This window comes from Bos indicus x Bos taurus, chromosome 15 (assembly GCF_003369695.1).
Source record: "Bos indicus x Bos taurus breed Angus x Brahman F1 hybrid chromosome 15, Bos_hybrid_MaternalHap_v2.0, whole genome shotgun sequence".
In the NCBI taxonomy this organism is placed as follows: domain Eukaryota; kingdom Metazoa; phylum Chordata; class Mammalia; order Artiodactyla; family Bovidae; genus Bos; species Bos indicus x Bos taurus.
The window spans coordinates 1,110,224-1,132,420 of record NC_040090.1 but is presented as its reverse complement, the minus strand read 5'-3'; the positions used below and the strand labels follow the sequence as shown (position 1 = coordinate 1,132,420).

Genomic DNA, 22,197 nt, shown 5'->3' with positions numbered 1-22,197 from the left:
GAAGGAAACAGGATCAGAGGGAGAAGTTGAACCAAGAGGCACTTACAACAGAAGCCTCAGCTCTGGGGAAATCTGAACTTGGGTTGGTCTGTTGCAGGTGTGCAATCTTGAGACAAAACAGCTGGGTGCTTATTCCGCAGAACAGTCATAGCATGCGGGGCACATGGAAGGAGCCAGAACTGCCTCCCAGCCCTTTGGTCTTCATCTCGCATTCACGTTTGCGCAGCAGGATGATGAAATTTACTGAAACTAGGAAAGTGCAGAAGTGAGGACAGATTCCCCAGCGGAGCCTCAGGGGAGGTCACTCAACTCTCTGCTTGTGGTTTACAAGGGAACTGGGTGCGACCAGAGAGCAAAGACCACATTCTCTGTGTATTTTACAGACGATCACACAGGGATTGATTGTAAATTTTTAAAAGGGGAGCTGCATACTAGCTGGGGAAATTCACATCCCTAACTTCTTAGCAGGGGGCACTATTGACTGATCAACACTACAGTAAGTTCCCCTACGTACAAGTGAGTTCTGTTCTGAGAGCACATTTGTAAATCCAATTTGTAAGTACCACACGGTTAGTCTAGGTACTCAACTAATACAATCTGCTGTCATACTGTGCTGTAGTCGGTTTATATACTTTTCACACAAATAATTCATAAAAAACAAAGACAAAAATAAACATTTTTAATCTTGCAGTGCAGTACAGTACCTTAGAAGTACAGTGAGTGTGAAGTTATTCAGTCATGTCCCACTCTTTTCGACCTCACGGACTGTCGCCTACCAGGCTCCTCCATCCATGGGATTTTCCAGGCTAGAGTACTGGAGGGGGTTGCCATTTCCTCCTCCAGTACAGTAGTACAGTAAACAACAGCTGGCACGCAGGGGCTGGCATCAAGCGAACAGGCGGGAAGAGTCACTGACGGAGGAGGAAGATGAGGGTGGAGACGGCAGAGCTGAAGGGTGGGCAGCAGTAGGAGACGAGGGGCGAGCTGCAAGCATGTTCATGCCTGACCTTGACGGCATGGGTCCTGGTCCCTCGCTGGATTCAATTTCATACCTACCCTCTTGAGAAGAGCGATCCAGGGCTGTGGGGGTCTCTCTTCCCCGTCTTAGGTGACTCGGCAGTGCTGGATTACATTCTGCATGCCTGTGGCAGCCCTGTGCACCGTTCTGCGTTTGGATCCTGGGCCTGAGGGCCCGAGAAACTAACACTGTGGCTCAAACAAAGGCAATCCCCTGGCCATTTCCTGTCCTGAATCTGCTGGGTTCTTCACTTCTTCTTCCTCCTGTCTCTCTCCATCCCTCCCCTGGGCACATTCATGTCTTTGAAAGTTCACAACTTAAAGGTTCCTATGTAGGGGCCTTACGTATTCATTACCACAAGTCTATCTTTACAGCACGTGACTCACCCGAGTGGGACCCACACACATCTTCCTGGGGGTATGACAAACCTGCAAATACTGGGACTTCGTATGAAGTACAAACAGACGAGTAGAGCGAGCGAGCGTCGACTCTTACTGCATGCTAAGCACATCTACAAATGCAATTTCCTTTATTCTTTGTCACTGTGCCAGTTGTTGTACCGCCCCACCTACAATTTTAAAAACCGAGAATCAAACAAGCAAAATATCTTATAAAAGCAAAGCCAGCATTCCAACGTAGATACGAAAAGGTCTTCAGCCTTGGCAGGCTTCATATAACTGGTGCCTGGAAATCTTTTCTTCTCTTAAGGACAGAAACTATTCAAAGAATTAAATCCGGCTTCATAAACACAACAAACTGGTGTTTGGTTTAAATGTAACAGAACTACTGTGATACTTTTATCTTTAAAAAGTATCATGAGCCTGCCCCTGTTCCCCTTTCTCCCAGGGGCATATACTAAGATTTTAACCAACCTCTTCAGGCTATACAGAGCCTTCTGTTGCATACCAGCTAATCATGCACTGTACTTCAGAGAAAACGGAGGCTGTGTGTGAAGAACTCCTTCAAATTTGTAATAATTTTTTGTAAAAGATCATTCAAAAAATGTTTTTCCCCAATAGCACTTAATGAACTCTCATGTTGAATGGCTGAAAAAAAAATCCTTTGTAACGATTCAGATTAGGTTTATTTGCAAGTACAAGTGCAGGGACTTCAGTCGTGTCCAACTCTTTGCGACCCCGTGGGCTGCAGTGCGCCAGGCTGCTCTGTCCATGGGATTCTCCGGGCAAGGATACTGGAGTGGGTTGCATTTCCTCCTCCAGGGGATCTTCCCAACCCAGGTATTGAACCTGAGTCTCCTGCACCTCCCACATTGGAGATGGATATTTACCGCTGAGTCACTGGGGACAGAGGCCCAACTTATGTTGGTTTAAACACAGAAGAGTTTATTCTCACACCTAAAGACATTTAAAAAATAATAATAAAAGAAATTCAGAGGTAGGCAGCTCAGGATTGGTTTGGTAGTTCACTGAAGTCTTCTCAAAGCCTCCTTCTCTCTGCTCCACTGTGCACTGTTACTGTCGTTGAGATTATTTTTTGCCCCAAGATGGCTGCTGGAGCTCCAATCATTGTATTTGCATTCTAGGCAGCAAGAAGAGGAAAGAAAGGAGGACAAATAAGTATTTCCTTTCTTTTAAGGAGCATTTTTGGAAGTTCCATACAAGGTGTCTGCTTCTCTGTTAGATGGAGAAACATTGGGAAATGACTGTGATTCAGGTTTTCTTTTTCTGCCACTCACTCACTACAGTGTTGGACAAATCATGTCCATGCTCTCTCCCTTTCCTTCCTTTAAATACAAACCAAAATCTATTCATTATAAAAGATACAAGGGTTCAGAAATGCAAATATAGAAAAGGAAATTCTCCTTAACCACACCTTCTAGACATGACCATTGTTAACAGCTGGATATATATTCTTCTACTATCCTGTGGATTTTTAAAAATTAAAAAAAAGTCAATGATAAGATGTTTGACACTTGCTAGTTTGCCAGGACTGTCCTAACAAAGTACCACAGACAGGGTGGCTTAAACAATGAAAGTGTGTTTCCTCACAGTTCTGGCACCTGGACGTCTGAAGTCCAGGTGTGAGCAGCGCCGGTTTCTCCCGACGGCTCACTGTGGAGATGGCCGTCTTCTGGGGTCTTCACAGGCAGGCTCCCTGTGCCTGTGCTCCCATCACTGCTGCCTGTAAAGACGCTGCTCATACGGGATTAGAACTCACCCTAATGACTTCATTTATTTACTTATGACTTCATTTCAAATTCATCTTTTTTTGTTCTTTTGAACTCTCTATTCTGTATTGGCGTGTAGCTGATTAATGATGTGAGTTTTAGGTGAATGTGAAGGGGCTCAGCCACACATAGCCATGGGTCCAGCCTCCCCAGACTGCCCTCCCATCCAGGCTGGCCCAGAACATTGAGCAGAGTCCCCTGTGCCAAACAGTAGGTCCCTGTTGGTTATTATTTTAAATACAGCAGCTTGTACATGTCCACCTCAAACTCCCTGACTACCCCTCCACCCCTTGTCAAAGGCGCTGTCCCCAGACAGTCACACGCTGAGGCGGGGTGCTAGGGCCACACCTTGGGCTTTGCGGCCGTTGTTGAATGGTAGGGACTTAGTGTTGTTTCTGCAGCACAGGAAAACTGAAGCAGTGACACATGCATACATACACATCCACATATGTACTCAACGTCTTTTTCACATTCTATCCCCTTATGGATTATTACAAGATATTGAACGTAGTTCCCTATGCTATATGGTAGGCTTTTTTATCTATTTTATACAGTAGTGTGCATGTTATTCCCAAATTCCTAATTTATTCCTCCCCAGCCCCTACCCAGCAAAGTGACTTTAAAAATAGTTTTGTCCTTTTCCTTAAAAACTCTGCCAAGCTTTTCCTTACAGACTCTGCGAAGGCTTTCCGCGGCAATGTGAGTAAAGCCCTTCAAGGCAGTGTGGTCACTCCATTCCAGCGACATTAACCTGTCACGGTCCTGAGAACTCCCCACCCATTCTCGTAGCGGGAAGAGGTCACCTTCTTCATCCTGCTTGGGATGCTCCGCCCAGCCCTCCGCGTGGCGTCGTCTTAGTGTCCATGTGTCCGCTTCAGTGTCACCTTCTCGCCCAGGCCTTCCGCGGCCTGTCTACAGTACAGAGCCCCATCTCTCCACTCTTCCATCCTCTTGCGCTCTCCTTTTAGTGTCCATGTGTCCGCTTCAGTGTCACCTTCTCGCCCCGGCCTTCCGCAGCCTGTCTACAGTACAGAGCCCCATCTCTCCACTCTTCCATCCTCTTGCGCTCTCCTTTTAGTGTCCATGTGTCCGCTTCAGTGTCACCTTCTCGCCCAGGCCTTCCGCGGCCTGTCTACAGTACAGAGCCCCATCTCTCCACTCTTCCATCCTCTTGCGCTCTCCTTTTAGCGCTTGGCACCAACGACCCCCCAGAGCGGAGCCTTTGTCACCTCTGTGCCTAGTAACGCTGGACATTCACAACAGCTTGTCTGCTTGCTGTGTCACATCGTTTCCGACCTAGGGGTTGCTGTGATAAAGTGAGTGACAATGTGTTTGGAATGGGCCTTGCACACACAGGTGAGTTCACACCATTAAGGTCTGTCCTCTTGGTTTTGAGGATCTGAATAATCCTGTCAAGCTGTTTCTTTGTGGCCCAACTATTTTATGAAAAGATGTCAGCTGGATGCTTGCTTGGTGTGGCCTGTGTGCTGGGAACTGGGGTGCGGGAGGGAATGAGGACTGGTGCCTTCGTGGAGCTCCCGTATTAGTGCAGGGAACTGACAAGTGAACTGACTGCCTGGGGCTGAATGTATCTCATATAAACAATGCATTTCCAAATACTGAGATGGAAGTGTGGGAGCAAATCTTTTTTAAAATCTCCTCTTCAAAATGCTTAAACCAAAAGGACCACACAGATGCTGGACAGCTGCCTTTCTGAAATTCTGATCCTTGTATATTGTAATGGACCCCGATAGTTAAGACCTGAATCACATTTTTGACACTACTGAGAGGGAATTATTTAATCTGCCTACTGGAAATAACGGCATTAAAACCCAATCAGAAGAGTTTGCAGATGTGTCCTTAAATGCTTGCAGCTTCTCAGTTGCTGCTCCATGAAACATTTATCCAGAAGCAGGAGCCTTCTTGTAGCCACGATGCTGGATATGGAGTTTGAAACTTCCGGTCTTAAACCGGAGCCCTTATTAGCTGGATGGTCTTGCTAATCTCGTTTGGGTACTGTACAATTATAGCTGCCCATTCTAATATTTCAAAGGGTAATGGAGAAGAGTTGAGTTATAAAATGAACGTCAGTGCTCTCTGTACACTATAAAAAGAGCTACAGGAACACGGCCAGCATATTAAAAAGCAGACATCACTTTTCCGACAAAGGTCTGCATAGTCAAAGCCATGGTTTTTCCAGGAGTCATGTAGGGGTGTGAGAGTTGGACCACAAAGAAGGCTGAGCGCTTAAGAACTGATGCTTTTGAACTGCGGTGTTGGAGAAGACTCTTGAGAGTCCCTTAGACTGCAAGATCAAAGCAGTTAGTCCAAAAGGAAATCAACCCTCAATATTCACTGGAAAGACTGATGCTGAAGCTCCAATATCTTTGGCCACCTGATGCAAAGAGCTGACTCATTGGAAAAGACCCTGGTGTCACAAAGATTAACAGCAGGAGGAGAAGGGGACGACAGAGGATGAGATGGTTGGATGGCACCGCTGACTCAATGGATGTGAGTTTGAGCAAGCTCTAGGAGATGGGGATGGACAGGGAAGCCTGGCGTGCTGCAGTCCATGGGGTCGCAAAGAGTCGGACACGACTGAGCAACTGAACGGCCATGGTGGGTTTACCTCTGCTCACTGCTGGACGAACAAGAATGAGTTGGCGAAACTACCTGAGGATGGAATCTGTTAACAGGGGAGCAGTTAAAGTACGGCGTGCGGCGGAGTACCGCGCAATCTCTAAATAAACCGAGGTGCCTCTCTGTGGACATGTAAGCACATCCACGATGCATCAGGGAAACCCAGCATCTACCACAATGTGCACTGCATGTGCGTCGAGAAACCACTTGGAGGACAACGTATCAGGCTGTCAGCCAGGCTTTTTCTGGGGGTGGAATCCTTTAGATCGGTACTAAATCATAAGCGACTTAAGAGATGCTCTACTCACAACAGGGAAAGTACACACATCACTGATTACCTCGTCCCCGTCCAGACGTTTCCTAGGTCTCGGGCTTGATTTCGGTTAACAGTTACCTTGGCTCGAACTTGGCTGAACTGCGGAGCTAGAGTCACAGTGAGTAAACAGGCTCCTTGGAAGTCTTTCATGCCACATTCTCAAGATAAAAGGCAAAGCTGAGGCTGTTAGGTGACCTGCAATCTATTCACAACTGCGCCTCTACTTCAAGGTTAATGGCCAAAACTACGCTACCTGTGGCCTTAACACACTAGACCTGCTGCCTGAAACCCGTTTTATTTTCTTAAGGATCACGCCAACATACTTAAACATAGCTGGGTGAGGAGAAGTGTAAAGATGTCTTCCACTATTTCCCCACTTGGACTTTTTACACAAAGGACTTCACTGCTCTCCACAGGGAGAGGGCAGTTGGTGGTCTGCATCAAACTCAGAAGGTCATCGTGGCCTTCCTGGGACAGACAGGGTAGCTCTGGTGAAAGCCAGCTGGCTGGTACTCAGGCCACAACGGACCTGAGCAGATTTTCTGTGTGGATGGAGCTGAGACCCACCCATTTTGATTCAGCAGTCAGTGAGGAAAAAATGCAATTTCTGTAAATATAGAAACTCACTGGGAGATATGGCTTGGACTTAAAGTGGTCCTTTGATTCCTCAACTGTTTAACAGTGGAGTTTTTAAGCGTTTAACAGTGCAATACCTGACCACGCCTCATAGGATAACTGCCTTGCTTTCACACTTTTTTCAGCCCATTCATCTTTCAAAGTCAAATACACAGGCTCTGAAATCAAGCACAACTGTATCGGACATTCTTGCCCTACTAGCACTTCTCACTAGAGGGTAGGGGGCTGTGATTTGTAGCAGTTTTTAGAGAATAACCCCCTTTTGGTTCTAATAGCAATACATGAAGACTGAAGACAATCTGGACAATGGAAACGAGGAACCATCACCTAAATTCTCCACAAGCCTCCCCCTTAGAGGCAGCCACCGCCCTCCAATCGCCCGGGATTGTATCCCTTCTTCCATTCCCCGTGCCCGTATGAAGTCATATACATATAAGGGACTTACTTACACTCAACTTTATACTCCAAGTGCTTTCTGATGTAACTAAGCTCTTCAAAAATAGTATTTCTTCTCAGAATATAAGCAATGCTTGCTCTCTACGGAAGATTTGGAGAAAAAAGAAAGCAAAAGGAAGCTCCCCGTGGTCCTGCCGCTGAGAGATGCACGTCTTCAGGGGAACACCTGCAGGAGCGCTCTCTCGCTCAGTCGCGTCCAATTCTCTGCGACCCCACGGACTGCAGCCCGCCAGGCTCCTCTGTCCACGGGATTCCCCAGGCTAGAGTACCGGAGTGGGTCGCCATGCCCTCCTCCAGGGGATCTTCCCGACCCAGGGATTCAATCTCTATCTCCTGCATCCACTGAGCTACCTGGGAAGCATATTCTCCCAATTTCTTCCCCATCACATATACATTTTCATAAAAGAACTGCATTCCAAGCATATATACTTTCTGCGTTCCCCCACACTAGACCGTAAACACTTTTCATGATTAAATATTATACCTGTCCATGACACATAGATTATTACTTAGCCACTAGTGAGCATTTAGGTTATTTCTAATTTTCCTATTACAAATGATGCTGTGTTAAGTTTGAAATAGCTAACATGAATTTACTACAAAGAATTACCCCCCCCCCCAAAAAAAAGAATTACCAATTTTTTCTTACCTCTTCTGAGAAGATATAAATGAAAGCTAAGGAAATACTAACCATGAGGGCAGCTTAAGGTCAAACTGGGCTTTGTGAAGTTTCTTAACTAAACTCTCAGCTGCCTAGAGATGAGGAAGGTGAACTGTGGTCTATCCACTGAATTTTCTAATTCTGCTCTGCAGTTAAAAGTTGGGGGTGGAGGGCAGTGACTGTTGAAAGCATCCTAGCTTTTCTTTTTAAAAATATGCATTTATTTATTCATGGCACACAGGATTGGACCAGGGATCGAACCCGTTTCCCCTGCACTGGAATTGCAGTTTCAGTCACTGAACCATCAGGGGAGGCCCATACCCTAGGTTTTTTAAGGAAAGTTATGTAAACTTAAGATCTTTATCTGTCTCCCTTATGACAAAATAAGAGATAAAAACATCACGTGATACCATCCTCACCAATCCCCAGCACCAAGAGGTCTGCTGATCTATCTAAGTACGCTAGAAACACATTAAAAGGCATGTTTAGGAGAAACAAGCAGGAATGTTGGCACATATTTTTTTTTCAAGTATACAATTTGTTTTTATTTACAATACCCTATAAAAATGTAAATTTAGAAACTTTTTAATTAAAACCAAACAAAAAAGATAAAAGCACAGAAGAGAAGAGATAATCATCGAGCCTTCACTTGATCGGCTGTGAAGGGAAGGCAGGGGGTGATGGCAGAGGGGAGGAGGGGGCGCGCAGGGCACAGCGGGGAGAAGTACAGGCGGAGAACAGGAGGGCCTCACTGCTGTAGGATACATTTATGTGCAAAACGTTCATTCGCGTATTAAATACCATAACCTGCCCCCCTCCCTCCTACATTCAGAAACGTGAGAGCAGCGAGGTGTGCTCAGGACAGGCCGGTGAGATCAATCAGATGCTATCTGCTCAGGGCTGGCATCACCAGTGACCCGGGCCCGCATCCGGGTGACTGCGGAGCGGGAGAGGGTGGTGACTGCGGAGGGGGGAGAGGGTGGTGACTGCGGAGTGGGGAGAGGGTGGTGACTGCGGAGAAGAAGAGGGTGGTGACTGCGGAGCAGGAGAAGGTGGTGACCGGGGCACAGGCCGCCCAGGCCGGACACAGACCCAGGCCCTGGCTGCACCAAGGGGCTAGGGCAGCGCTTCCGCGTGCGGTGCAGAGGGATCGAGGGGCGGAGCGACGGCCTGCGTTCACGTTCGGAGGTGCGGAGGTCCCCCCAGGACACCAAGTACAAACAGGGAAGGAGACGTCAGAGAATGGCTTACTGCAGCGGTCTCAGGAAGACAGAACGAGCGCGCTGAAGCTGCGCGGTGGAAGCTCCAGGCCGGCCGTCTCCCACAAGCCTCCGCGCACCTGAAGGCACGGGCTCAAGTAGCCGCGGCTGGAGCAGGACCCAGGCTAACTGTGTGCCGTTTCCACCGCGGTGGACAGAACCGAAGGAAACCCGAGTGGGGAGGAGACAAGGAACGGCTCAGCTGAGAGCTGGGCACCGGCCAACTGAGAGCTCTGAGTTTATTACACGTGCTGCATACCCTACATTTTATTAGAACAAGTAGAACCCACCAAATTAATCAGAAGATGGATGAGGAACAGATTAAAAACACATCAGCTGGTTTGTGGTTAGAGAAGGGATGGTGTGCCAAGTAAATTTCTCAGTCTAAACTCATTCTTTAAGGACCCTTTGGAGACCACATAAACATACGTATCGGGGTGTGTGTGCACGCATATATACTTATATTTCTACTTCATCAGCTTTCCTACAGTCATATTAATAAGGGGCGATGAGGGAAGGAATTCTGTGGCAGGCTACAACCTACTCTGAGCTGGAGCGGTGGTGGGGGATGAAGGGAGAGGTTATGGTTGTGTCTCAAGGGCAAAGAAAAGGCAGTATGGAGAAGAATCGAGTAAGGTGGGACATGCAGGACTGTCACACGGAAGGTAAGAAAACCAGCAGAAGTGTGAACCCAGCCACATTTCACAGAGCAGTGGGGAGTACCTGGCATTCAGAGGCAACCCCTGTGAATGGGACTCGGTCCCACCAGACGCTCTGGGGAGTGAGCTCCCTTCCCTCCCTCGTTTAAAACAACACTCCATGGGTGATGGCAGCAGAGCGGGAGGCAGCCAAGAGGAGGCACAGGGCGTGCGTGGAGGCCTTTACCGTATCCCCTGAACTAGCCTACGGCACAAAGAGAGAGAGGAGACCCGTGTGAATGAGTTCAGAGAGCAGTCATCTGCACCAGAACCCCAGCCCGTGTGACCTCTCCTATCGGTCACTGAGAGATCTGGACCCCAGCTGGAATTTCACTGGGCGGGTTCTGCTGTGGCCACAGTGCTTTACACCCAGCAGACACTCGTGTATCTCACAGAAGTCTTTAATCTCTTCCACTGGATTCATGACGTCTTATGCCCCTTCCACCCCCAGCCTCCTCAACGTAACTTCTAAAGTGCCAACTTCAGTGAGACGTGGAATTCTCCTGTTTCCAACTTACTGCAGTTTTGTCTCCAGCAAGTTCAGTTTCTGTCGGTCAACGTAACGAGAAAAGAGGGATACTAGGTTTGTGGGTATAGAGATTGGCTTGGCCAGGCCCGTCTGGGGAATCCGCAAAAGTTCTCGGGTTGCCACAAACATCACCTCCGTCCTAACAGGGAAAACCGATAATAATAATAATGTAAGAAAAGGAATGAAAAAGAGGACCTGAAAGAACTTCAAAGAAGAAACATGGCCCAGACTGACCATGGGTTGCTTTGCGCCAATTCTGAAGCGGCGTCTGAGCTCTGTAGGTCTTCCCCGCGGCTCAGGACGACGAGGAGCAGGGACAGGCCAAACTGCGAGAGGAGAAAGGAGAGGAGACAGAGGGCGTGAGACACCGCGCCGGCCGACGGGGGGCCAGGCGGTCGAGGGGGCGGCGCTGAATGCAGGCACCCCTCGCCGTGCTGCTCTGAGCCCGTGCAGAGCCCAGAGGGGTCCCTCCAGACTCAGCAGCTCAGGCTCTCTCAAGGGCAACGGCTCCCCCATCCCACCCTTCGATGAAAAGCGGACTCTTCCCTGCCACAAGATGGGCAGGGGGTAGCTTTTCTCCTATTTACTAGAACAGAAATAGAAGGGAAAGTTACATGAAGACAAATTTTGATACAGAAAATTAAAGTATATAGAAAAAACAAAAAAATAGAGTTTGAATTAAGAAAACAGGTGTTAAAGCCCTGTGGGAAAATAAAAAGAAATGGAAGGATTAGGCTATAAAGAAAACATTTCCTTAAAAAATGACATACGTATCTGGAAATATAAAGGCTTAGAGGGTGTTAATGAGAGTTTAAAAGATAAAAAAAGAGAGAGGATAAACAGATTCATCTACCATATCTAGGACTGTTAAAATTTAGCAACATGCTGCAGAGAGATATATAAATATTTATTTTACTCCGTGGGCAGTAAGAGCAGAAAACGTGGACCCTAAAGGGGCACAAACATGGCCAAAACTGAGGTTAAACGCGGGAATCGTGGCTCTCGCGGCCCGTGACGAGAAGCTGGGCAGATTCTGGGATTCCACCCCCCCTTTCTGAGTTCACCTCACAGAGGACAACCTTGCCTTTCCACAAAGTTCCCTTCATGTCACTGTCAGAAAAACAACAGGTTACATAATCTCGTCTGACTTCAGGCTTTTTGACTGCCTTTATCAAAATTAAAGCCAAGAGACCAAATAACGAGGAAGGCACACAACTTTGGGACCCCTGTCTTGCGTCCCAAGGCACCGCCACCCTCTCAGTCTCTGAGGCGCTCACTGCCCTTCGAGCCAGGCTCTCCAGGTTTTCAGGTGCCAGAAGAAAACCCACCTCAGTCTCCTTTTCCCTTTACTGTTAACGGATGGTCCCGAGTGAGCGCCACTGTGTACCCAGCATTAAACTGCAACATTCACAGCTGCCTGCTCGTCTAAGTGACGCTGCCATCACCTCCACTTTACAGATCAGGAAACCGTGGCTCAGCAAAGCAAAATGATCTGTTCATGGTCACAAACCTAGGACGCGGCCGACGAGGAGTGGAAACCTGCTCTGTCTAAAAGCTTATCACTCTCCTTCTATATTTATGCTTCCCCTGGGAGTCTCTGGATCTTTAATCTGATATAAACGAAATATGAACTGGGATGTCTTATGACAGAGACTGCTCATTACCTACCTAATCCTCTCTCCTCCTACTAGATCTGACTTCACCCGTGGTGACAATGGCGTGAACTCAGAGATGTTTCCAGCTTTCCCTGCACTCAGGTGTGGCGTGAGACTAAGAGCTGGCCATTGAGATTAAGTAGAAGTCGGTGGTTAGAGCTCCAAGTGAGGAGGCCAGCTCCCCCACACCCTTCAGCCCTCTAAACCCTCCTCTCCTGATGCAGAGTGAAGCCCTAAATTCCACACCCACTGAGGACGCAAGCGTGGCAGCTGCTGCTGGGATGGCACAGCGGGGGACCAAAGGAGTCTGTACCCCGACACACACCGGGTTTTCTCCATGTGAGGTACAGAGCACCCTGTCTTGTGAAAATCACTACCATCTCCAGCTTCTGTCACCACGAGCTTAATGGAGCTCCCCGCTGAGGTTACAGCTCCAACCCCCTCACCCTCCTGTTTCCCGCCAAGACGGCCACAGCGGCCATCATTTGTACCCATACCTCGGACTGAGAAGGCTCGCAGGGCTCAGGGCTCACCTTGTTCTGGAGCACGGCAGAGAGGTGCGGGTTGGACGGAGCTGGGGCCGCTGCACTCTGAGGTAGGTTCATCAGCTGCTGCAGAAGGCTGGTGACGGTCACTGGTGGAAGATGGTAGAGGAGGAGAGAGAAGGGACTCAATAGGCATGGCAGCACCTACCGAAAAACAGAACGGACAGGCCATCACAGTCTGGTTAACTGCTACTTCAGCTATACCCATTAGTGGGCAGGGACGGAGGGGTACCCACTGCCCCAGGCAAGATGTAACAAAGGAGCCTGACAAGTCTGGCAGATACTGTCAGCATCTCAGCAGCAGATTCCACGGTAACTGCTGAGAATTTTTTCCACTCGTACAGGAACATCATTACTTGTGTGAAGCAAGGGGGCAAAATCACTTCTCAAATACAGAGCAAGATACATGACAGAACATCGGTATTCACTGTACAAGTACTCAGATGCTCACACTGTACCGGCACTATGGGCTAAAAGCACATGGTGAAGAGGACAGACCCTCAGGCTCCAAGACACAGAGAAGCCGTGAGTAAACTGCCAGCGTAACTGCTGTGCGAGGCAGTCTAACATAGGTAAATTCCTAGAGTCAGAGAGTTACTGAGAAGTATTTTCAGACTTAATGGTATCTTGATTTATCTTTATAAAAGCTCAATGAGGAAACAGAGAAATGATCAATCAATGTTTATAGATCAGAGAAGCTAAGTGATCAGAAACCCAGACTTTGGTTACAAAGCTAGTAGCCAGAACCAGAATTCAAGGCTATTGGATTCCAGCCTGCTAGTTCACTCATTCTGCTTTGCCATAAGGCCCAGGCTGGGAAACTAAAATACAGAGCTACTGGTGTTAACTGGGTTATGACGCTTGAAATCAAGGGTGCTTCCAGCACTCAATGTCCACAGCATAAAAAATGAAGGCTGGTTCTACTTTAAGTAGCATTCAAGAATAGAGAAGACTCCTTTTCATGATAGACTATTCTAAATAAACAGAGCTTTAAAAATTAAAGCATTCTTGCGTGCGTGCTAAGTCACTTCAGTTGTGTCCAACTCTGTGCGACCCTATGGACTGTAGCCCACCAGGCTCCTCTGTCCATGGGATTCTCCAGGCAAGAATGCCCTCCTCCAGGGGATCTTCCCGACCCAGGGACTGCACCCGTGTCTCTCACGTCTCCTGCACTGGCAGGCGGGTTCTTTACCGCTAGCTCCCCCTGGGAAGCCCAGAGCATTTTCAAACACACACAGAAGTGCACACAACGGTATAGTGAAGTCCACGTACCCACAACCCAACTTCAACAATTCAGTCAGTAACAGGGTGCCAACCTCATTAAATCTATGTTCTTCCCATGTCACATCATCTTTGTCATAAATAGCAATAGTTCAATTCTGTCACAATATTATCGTACCTGTGGAAGTTTAACTCCTTAATGATCATCTAATATCCACTCCAAACTCAAATTAGTCCAACTGTCTCAGAAATGTCTAGGAGCCGATTTGTTCTAACGATGATTCAAATCGGATCCACACGCTGCATGGTGGCTCTAAGGCTTTTAGAATCTGTTAACAGGTCTTCTGTCACTTGCCCATCTCCTTTTCTCGTGCCATTTTATTTGAAGAAACTGGGTCATTTGTCCCATTGTTTGAATCTCGCTAATGGCACCTCTGTGGTATCACTTAAGAATGACCCAATCTTCAGTCTTTCCCCCATAAAAACTAGTAATTAGGATCAGAGGTTTGACTGAACTCGAGTTCAGCAGAGGGGGCAGGGTGGTGCGCAGCAAGGACACCCATGGAGAGCTAAGCGCTCCCTCCGCGCGGGGTCAGGAAGCACGCAGTTGCACTGCTCCCCTCAGTGGGGCTGGCGGTCGTCTGGGGGTTCAGGTGTGGCCAGCCTGCCCCAACCAAAGAAATGAGAAAATCCCCATTCGCCTCTGGCCCACGCTTTCAGCTCCAGTAATGGCTGCTGCTGAGACAGACTATTTTTTCCATTAGGAGCTTGTAAAACGGCAATTTTCTCATTTCTTTGGAATTTATTAGCTGAAATTCTATAAAGGAGAACTTCCTAATATCAACACTCTAGTCTCCTTGACATTTGGCTGTAATGAGGCAGGATAAATGTTTCTTTTCCTTTACTTACCACTTTTCAGAATAATGAGTTGATGACCAAGCAATCTCTACATTTTTTTCATATCATTATGAACTCATTAAACATATCCGATCTACAGCAATCCACTGGTGTTAATTTTTGTTTCTGACACAAATTATCCCATTGTGACAGAAAGGAGGTTCCTTCAAGTTGGTCTGTGCGTCTTTTACACAGAACCATAGTAATCTTTCAGCCTTCTTGGTTTCTGACATGATACTCCATGATTATCTTGTACATTTTATGCCTCAGACCTGGAACCTGCTATTACTTCAAACAAACAGTATTTAGAGATGTGGTCTATTACTCTTTAACACATACAGGTAAAATCTTAGCCTCTATATTCAACCAAGTTTTCCTCACTAGCACGTAAGCTCCACTACAGCAGGCCTCTCTGGGTTCCTAACTCCTAGCACCAAGAATTAGGTGCTATACTTATAGGATCTATATAACAGTGCCTGGGACATAGAAGTGCTTAGTATTTGCTGAGTAAAGAAATTCTTTCAATTCTATTATTTCAGAAAGAATAATTTTCACTCATAAATGAGTAAAAGAATAAATTTCACTCGGGTTCATTCGCATGAATTCTATTACTTTGAATCTCATACTTAATGATATTAGCCCTTTGCGCTAACCGTATCAATTTCTTGCTTTGAACTTCTAATACTATTTCGAATTTTGCTAATCTTTCAAGGATCGTGATAGGAATAAGCAGAGAACAGTTCTTACAAACTTGATACTCATGCTTCAGATTCTAGCCCACGGCTCCCCAGTGGCTCAGCAGTACAGACTGTGCCTGCTAGTTCAGGAGACGTGGGTTTGATCCCTGGTGCAGGAGGATCCCACATGCCTTGGAGTAACTATGACAGTGAACCCCAACTACTGAAGCCCACACCCCCAAGAGCCTGTGCTCCGCAACAAGAGAAGCCTGAGCACCGTAACTAGAGCGGCCCTGCTTGCCGCGACTAGAGGAATGCCCGTGCAGCAACAAAGACCCAGCACAGTCAAACATAAATAAAATTTAAAATACTATGATTAATAATAAAGAAAATGAAACCCACAAATTCTAGCCCAGTTTAAACTGCTTAAAAGCACTGGCCCAGTTCTTGTGGGACACCATTCAAGTCTACAGGTCAGTGTTAAGCCACTAATAACAGCCCATGAATGATACTTTATATCCAATAAGGTAACCAGGATCATGAATGGCAAATAGTGAGCAGTCAGGCCCAGCTGGGGGCCTGGTCTTCTCTCTGTAAACACCAATTCAGCAAGTCTGGGGTAGGGCTGAACTATTTGCTTCCAAAGCAGTTCTAATACAGATCACAGCTTAACAACTGTGCCACATAAGATGGAATTACTGCTTTCCTCATGTTTAGGAACACGGTCTGTTGGATAAAGAAGTGGCATTAAAAATACAGGCTTGGAGTAAAGTTTTTGCTTTAAATACTCAAACGATTGAGCCAAAGATTAGGTAAAAGAACACAAAAGGGATAAGGGGGAAAAATAAGAAGTCTGGCTTCTAGAAATCTTATCCACTGTGAAGACCCAAAGGAAAGAGGACCCCACGTGGCGGGTCACCTCATCCTGTGCGTCCTTCTTGATGAGGAAAGGGAGGTTCCTGGCTGTTGTCATGAGAATGTCAGCTGCTTGCTCTGTGGAGAGGAAAGGCAGAATCCGGGCTACCATTCTCTTCCCCTTTCGGATACACATGATCTGTACAAAGTGGTCATCACTCGGCCTGTGGGGGAAGAAAATGCCAACTTAGGTCAGCAAGAACAATAGAAAAACCCCCTTTCTCCTCTTACATGTTACTAGATGAACACACTGCATTTATTTTCACTCTGCAATGATCTGTACTACAAAGCAGTGAGAATTACTTTACCAACTCTCAACCAAATAATAAAAAGTAAATTCTTTGAGTTTCATGAATATTGAAAATCATTTCAAAAATTGTACAGTAAAAAAACTAATCAAACCAAAGGCATTGATTTCCTTTACTAACTTTTAAGTAACTACACAAATGACATAGTTAAAACAGCAAAATCTGGAAATATATATATATAAAAATAATATTCATAATCTCAGAGATAATTTACTAGTGTTATCATTTTGAAGGCATTTTTGCTGTGTATTATATATTTTTATCTTTCATTTTTTAAAAAGGGGGGATCCATATAATTTATATGGCTTGTTACTTGACTTTTTTCACTTGACAACTTCTTATGAACACTTTTCCATGGCAATACATAATACTTTATAGATTTTACTGGCTGCATAACAGTCCAATCTATGGAGAAACCCAGATTTATTCAACCAAGCTCCCTGTCAGTCCAACTCCGGAAAAGATGTGCTAAAAAGAAGGTCCTTTTCAAAAAGTTTTGTTTTGCATATGTCCTAGCTTAAAAGAATCATCAATTCTCTTGAATGGGCAAAGACAAAGGGAGTGTCCTCTTGCATTTATCAAATAAATATTGTGATTTCTAGAACATTTACCATTAGCAAGATTCTATTCCAGATACTGGGTAGGAGAGAGATGACAGACAGAGAAATCATACTAAGAAGTTTAGTCTTCACTGGAAGACTGATTGGCTTCCACAGCAAATAAGAATTGTATGGCAACCCCAAGAAAGTATGAATGTTTACACTTTCCATCTTAGTAGGAAACAAAATACATAAAGATTACATGGTTGATTCCTGGGTTGGGAAGTTCCTCTGGAGAAGGGAATGGCAATCCACTCCAGTATTCTTGCCTGCAGAATTCCATGGACAGAGAAGCCTGGTGGGCTACAGTCCGTGGGGTCGCAAAGAGTCGGACACGACTGAGTGACTAACACACACACAACACACAAGCATAAACTAGATACAGTCTCTAAGCTCAACAAAAGAAACTAAATACTGTTTCCCACTGTCTCCAGTGTCCAGCACAGTTCCTAACAGATACTGAAGAGGTACTTGCTAAATAAACGAACTCAAGATACAGCGATTTTCCTCCCCGGCTCAAAAGGATTCTAAAATGTTTTATATGGAGCGGCATTTGAGTTAGGCCAAAAGGAAAGACTCTGAGCTTACTGAAATGGTAAAGAAGGGTAAGGGTAGAATGTATAAAGCCCAAAGGAATCTAGCGAGACTAACGTTTTTACCAAAGGACACAATTCTTACCTCTCCTGTCCAGGCAATTTCCCCCTTAAGTTGTCATACATGCAACAAATTTTGTGCTTTCTTTCATCCATCAGGGCAGGTCGCTCTTCTTCCAGACTTAGGAGATAACGCCTTTCGTAATCCTCCACATCAAGCAGTAAACTATAGGTCTAAGGGAGAGACAAAGCCGGCCTCAGCAAACTCAGAACATCAGGTGAACAGCTTGGCCGTTCAGGACGAGCAGACAACAACTTAAGAGTGAAAGCTCATGGAAGTGACAGCAGGAGGGAGAGCCTGCTCTCTTAACCCAGAGAAACACTGTGAAACAACTTAAAAAAGACAACCGCCTTCAGGTATTGTTCCCTGTCCCTTCTTGACCGCTAATCCAGCAGGCGATGGTGAGGAAACGATTCTCCACTTTCCAAATTTTCCAGCAGCGGCACTGTTAGTAACGTGAACAACAGGCGCCACTGCGTCCCGTGATGCCTCTATCTGTGAACACGTAACAGCTAACGACTACAGGGTCCCAGGCCCCGCTCCAAGCGCCGTGCAGATACTCACTCACGGAGTACTCACCACAGCCCAGTGAGAAGAGACTCTCAGCATTTTCATTTTTAAAGATAAAGACGGCACAGAAAGGTTAAATAACTTGCCCCAAGTCACAGGCTTGGTGAGAAATGAAAAAGACGTGATTTGGAGCCTGTTCTCAGAGTCTGCGCTCTTAACTCCTATACTCCATGCCCCACAACACGGTGTTTATGGTCCAACACGAGCTGCCTACTGCTGATTCTCCGTAGAACCCGGGACAGTGCCCAGCACCCAGGGAACGGTCAACAAATACACGTGAACTGACTGAACAGACAATCCATTCACAGGCAGAACAATTTTTCTTTTCATTTTCTTAGAAAGATGCCCTGCCCTAAAACACTCAGCTGTTAACTGAACAAGCTTGGACAAAACCCCAGGACTTCTAATTGTAACTGCAGTGCTTTCTCCATGAGGCCACAGGTGAGGTAAACCACATTCCCTCCCAGCACGCCCTGTACACAATAGGCACTTTACACAGCCATGTGCATTAATTAAGATCACAGGACACTGACCGATTGTTCACTTTCCCACGTGTTGCGCACACATACATTTCACAGTTCTCTTAATTGAAACTAACTACAGCAACTTTAGCAATTCTAAAACTTACTTTCTCAATTATGAAAAGGGTTTTTCGTCTTTTGTCCCGAACCTGTTTTTCTTTTGTCTCCTAAAAAAAGACAAGACATTTCAATATGAACTCTTTAACCATGTTAAGAATAATTTACTGCTGGTAAATTCTATAGGTAATTCTATTTGTGACAGGACTGTGAAGATTAATAATCAAACAAAAGTAACGTGGACAAAGCTCACGGAGTTGACTGAATAAACCCACACATAAACTATTAACTAAATTCACAGATAAGCAAAAGGTATTGGAGAATGCAATGGAAAATGAAGATATCATAGGAAAATCTTAAACACACAGAAAACGATAGTTTTAAAAACTGGAATCAACAGCTAATGCTGTTTGTAGCCAGGGTTACCCAGTTCAAAGGCTCCTGCCACCCCAGGTCCTGCCTGGCTGCCTTAGGATTCCAACCCAGGGACCGTCAAAGAAGCAGTGCTGACCCAGACTTCCTTAAACACACAATTCTGTGGCTACTTACATCATCCTCACTCCGAGACGTCACAACAGCATCAATCATTTTTCGGGGATTATTCACACTAGAGACAGTGAGCTTTCCCAAAGAGCCCTCAAACTGCACTGCAAGGACAAAAAATTGCCAACAAGTAAAAACCCAGCAACACAGGCAGACAGCATTCAAAGAAGATCATCAGTCTCTCTTTTCTGGCCCCACTGCACAGCCTGTTGTTGTTTAGTTGCTGAGTCGTGTCCGACTTTTGTGGCCTCATGGACTGCAGCCCGCCAGGCTCCTCTGTCCGTGCGATTTCCCAAGCAAGAATACTGAAGCAGGTTGCCATTTCCTTCTCTAGGGGATCTTCCTGACCCAGGGATCGAACCCGTGTCTCCTCTGTGCCTTGCACCGGGAGGTGGGTTCAGCCCCGCTGTGCTGCATGTGCGGACTTTAGTTCCCTGACCAGGGATGGAACTCAAGCCCCTGCTGTGGAAGCACAGTCTTAACCTCTAGACTGCCAGGGAGGTCCTATGTTCTCTAGTCTTTACTCCAGACCTAAAAATTCACCACAAAAATCTATGTATTATCTAAGGCAATGTCTTAACAAAATCTATCCTTTCCCATTTTTTTTTGGTTGTAATAATAAAAAGTCTGAAGTATCTTCCCCTTTATCTATTTTATGGATACTAGAAACTATAACATTTTAAAAAGTCACGGAATCTCAAGTAGAAATGGACTTAAAAGGTCATCTGTCAAAATATCCACTCCGCACTTGAATCGGTGGCCTCCGCGTCTGTCAAGGACAGCGGTGCCGTGTGCCATCGGTCTTACACGTCTGCATCCCATCATCCACACGCTGCTGCTGCACTGTCCCACCAGCAGCACGGCGCGCCTCCCCGCCGTGGGCGTGGGGACGCGACCTCACCTGGTTTGTAGGTGTGCTCCAGCTTGGCCACCTGAGGCGTGATGAGCTTGGTGCGCTCCTTTTTTGGGCCGTCACCTTGCATTTCTTCAGCAGCTGACAGTTTCTCCAGTTTTTCAAAGTAATTCTACCACACGAGAAGACGGTTTCAGTTGCAGCAAGCGCAGCACACGGCCGCTCTTTACCATGAAGCGGCTTATACCAGTGGCAGCGATGCTGCTCGTGCTCTATATGTACTGGCTTTTAACTTTTGTCAGATTGTGAAGAACTTATCAAAAAATCCCGCCTTCAAAATTAGCATCAATGGAAACATTAGACTGCCAAGATTCTTAATTTTAAGAACCAGATTACTGATGCCAAAAAGATTTGAAAATATTGGTTTGAGAGTCTCTAAAGTTTAGAAATAAAAGGCATATATGCAAACCTTTCAGCGAATATTGTGAGAGATTCTTCAGCTTGAAAAACGGGACAAACTTCTTACCCACTTGAAGACTACCTCAGAAGAAAATTCTACCAGTATTTAACTGAGTACCTTCACCAGGGTAAGTGACAAAACTTATCTTTCAGACTGGCACAGAGTACATACCTGATAATAAAAATCATCCAGGTAGGGATCAGTGCTTTGCAGTTGCATCATCTGGATTTTAGAGACCCAGTCTTTTTCTCGCTGCAGCATGAGGTTGGCATACGGATCCTTTCGGATATGATCCTGATGACTGCTCCGGTGACTCCCTCTGTCTCCTGCACCGTTGAGATTCCGATGTTGACTGGAAAAGAAATACAGGTCACACGCACTCCGAGAGGACACATGAATTACGCCTTGTAACAATACTGGAGTAAACCAGGCCAACTAAAAAATAAATTCCCCTTTGCTTTTATTAAACAAGGAGTGAAAAAGAATAGAATCTTAACAAAATTTGAGAGGAAAGAGCTATGCAGTACCTAACCAGAGGACCACGCTAAGATCCGGTGCCTCACCATAAGCTAAGCACCTTCACCTATGGACTCGTGTGTAAGCCCCACAACAACCCTAGGAGGTCCCTAGGTTTATTTTCCCCACTTGAGACGATAAACTGAGCTCAGAAGAGATCAGGTGCCTTGCCCAAAGCAGTACACCTAGCAGCAGTGAGGTCTGAGCACAAGCCAACTTGACTCCAAGTCTACATACTTTTAAGAAACTTGTTGAAAATTATGATATACTTTAAACACATAGAAAGGTCCAGCAAACATTCAAAAATCCATTTATTCACCATTTGGACTTAATGAAAAAATTGTTTGGTCAAATTTGCTTCAGATTTTTAAAAAGTGATATTAAAGTAACACAGTACTACATTTACAGTTGAAGGCACACCTGTGCCCCTCGAGAGCACAGTTTCCAGCTTCCCTTCTTTCCTATAGGAACGACTATCCTAACTCTGATACATATCCTTCATGAAATATTTTTATACTTGTATTACTGGTACATCTACCTTTAAATATCATACAGTAGTGTTCCATTTTACACAAATGGAATCAGGCATGAAATTCTGCTCCTTGATTCTTAATCAGCATTATGTGTTTCATACTTGTCCACAGTGATAACATACCCCCAGGTATGTTCTGAAAAGTGAAACTGTTAGGATTCAATGTACCTACATTGTCACCCTTATCGTTTATTGCCAAATTCTCTCTCCAAAGGCTACATATATTCCACTCCTGCTAACAACGAGAGTGTTGAGAGACGTCATGTTTTGCCG

General features: G+C 45.8%; 1 protein-coding gene across 6 annotated transcripts in view; it reads right to left on the bottom strand.

Annotated features, from left to right (window-relative positions):
• Nucleotides 1-2,340: 2,340 nt before the first annotated feature.
• The window catches only part of PATL1 (PAT1 homolog 1, processing body mRNA decay factor), a 34,371-nt gene continuing 14,514 nt past the window's right edge, over nt 2,341-22,197 (bottom strand). For 4 of the 6 annotated variants that reach the window (XM_027562220.1, XM_027562223.1, XM_027562218.1 and 1 more), the window contains 10 exons: nt 21,048-21,228; nt 20,465-20,588; nt 19,570-19,667; nt 19,071-19,130; nt 17,897-18,045; nt 16,316-16,475; nt 12,590-12,745; nt 10,636-10,727; nt 10,391-10,540; nt 8,485-10,077 (listed from right to left, as the gene is read on the bottom strand). In XM_027562220.1, coding sequence (XP_027418021.1) covers nt 10,056-10,077; nt 10,391-10,540; nt 10,636-10,727; nt 12,590-12,745; nt 16,316-16,475; nt 17,897-18,045; nt 19,071-19,130; nt 19,570-19,667; nt 20,465-20,588; nt 21,048-21,228 — 1,192 coding nt within the window. In that variant the 3' untranslated portion in view covers nt 8,485-10,055. Of the gene's footprint in view, nt 2,558-8,484; nt 10,078-10,390; nt 10,541-10,635; nt 10,728-12,589; nt 12,746-16,315; nt 16,476-17,896; nt 18,046-19,070; nt 19,131-19,569; nt 19,668-20,464; nt 20,589-21,047; nt 21,229-22,197 lie in introns of those variants that run through there. The other 2 variants (XM_027562219.1, XM_027562224.1) reach the window with 2 other exon arrangements.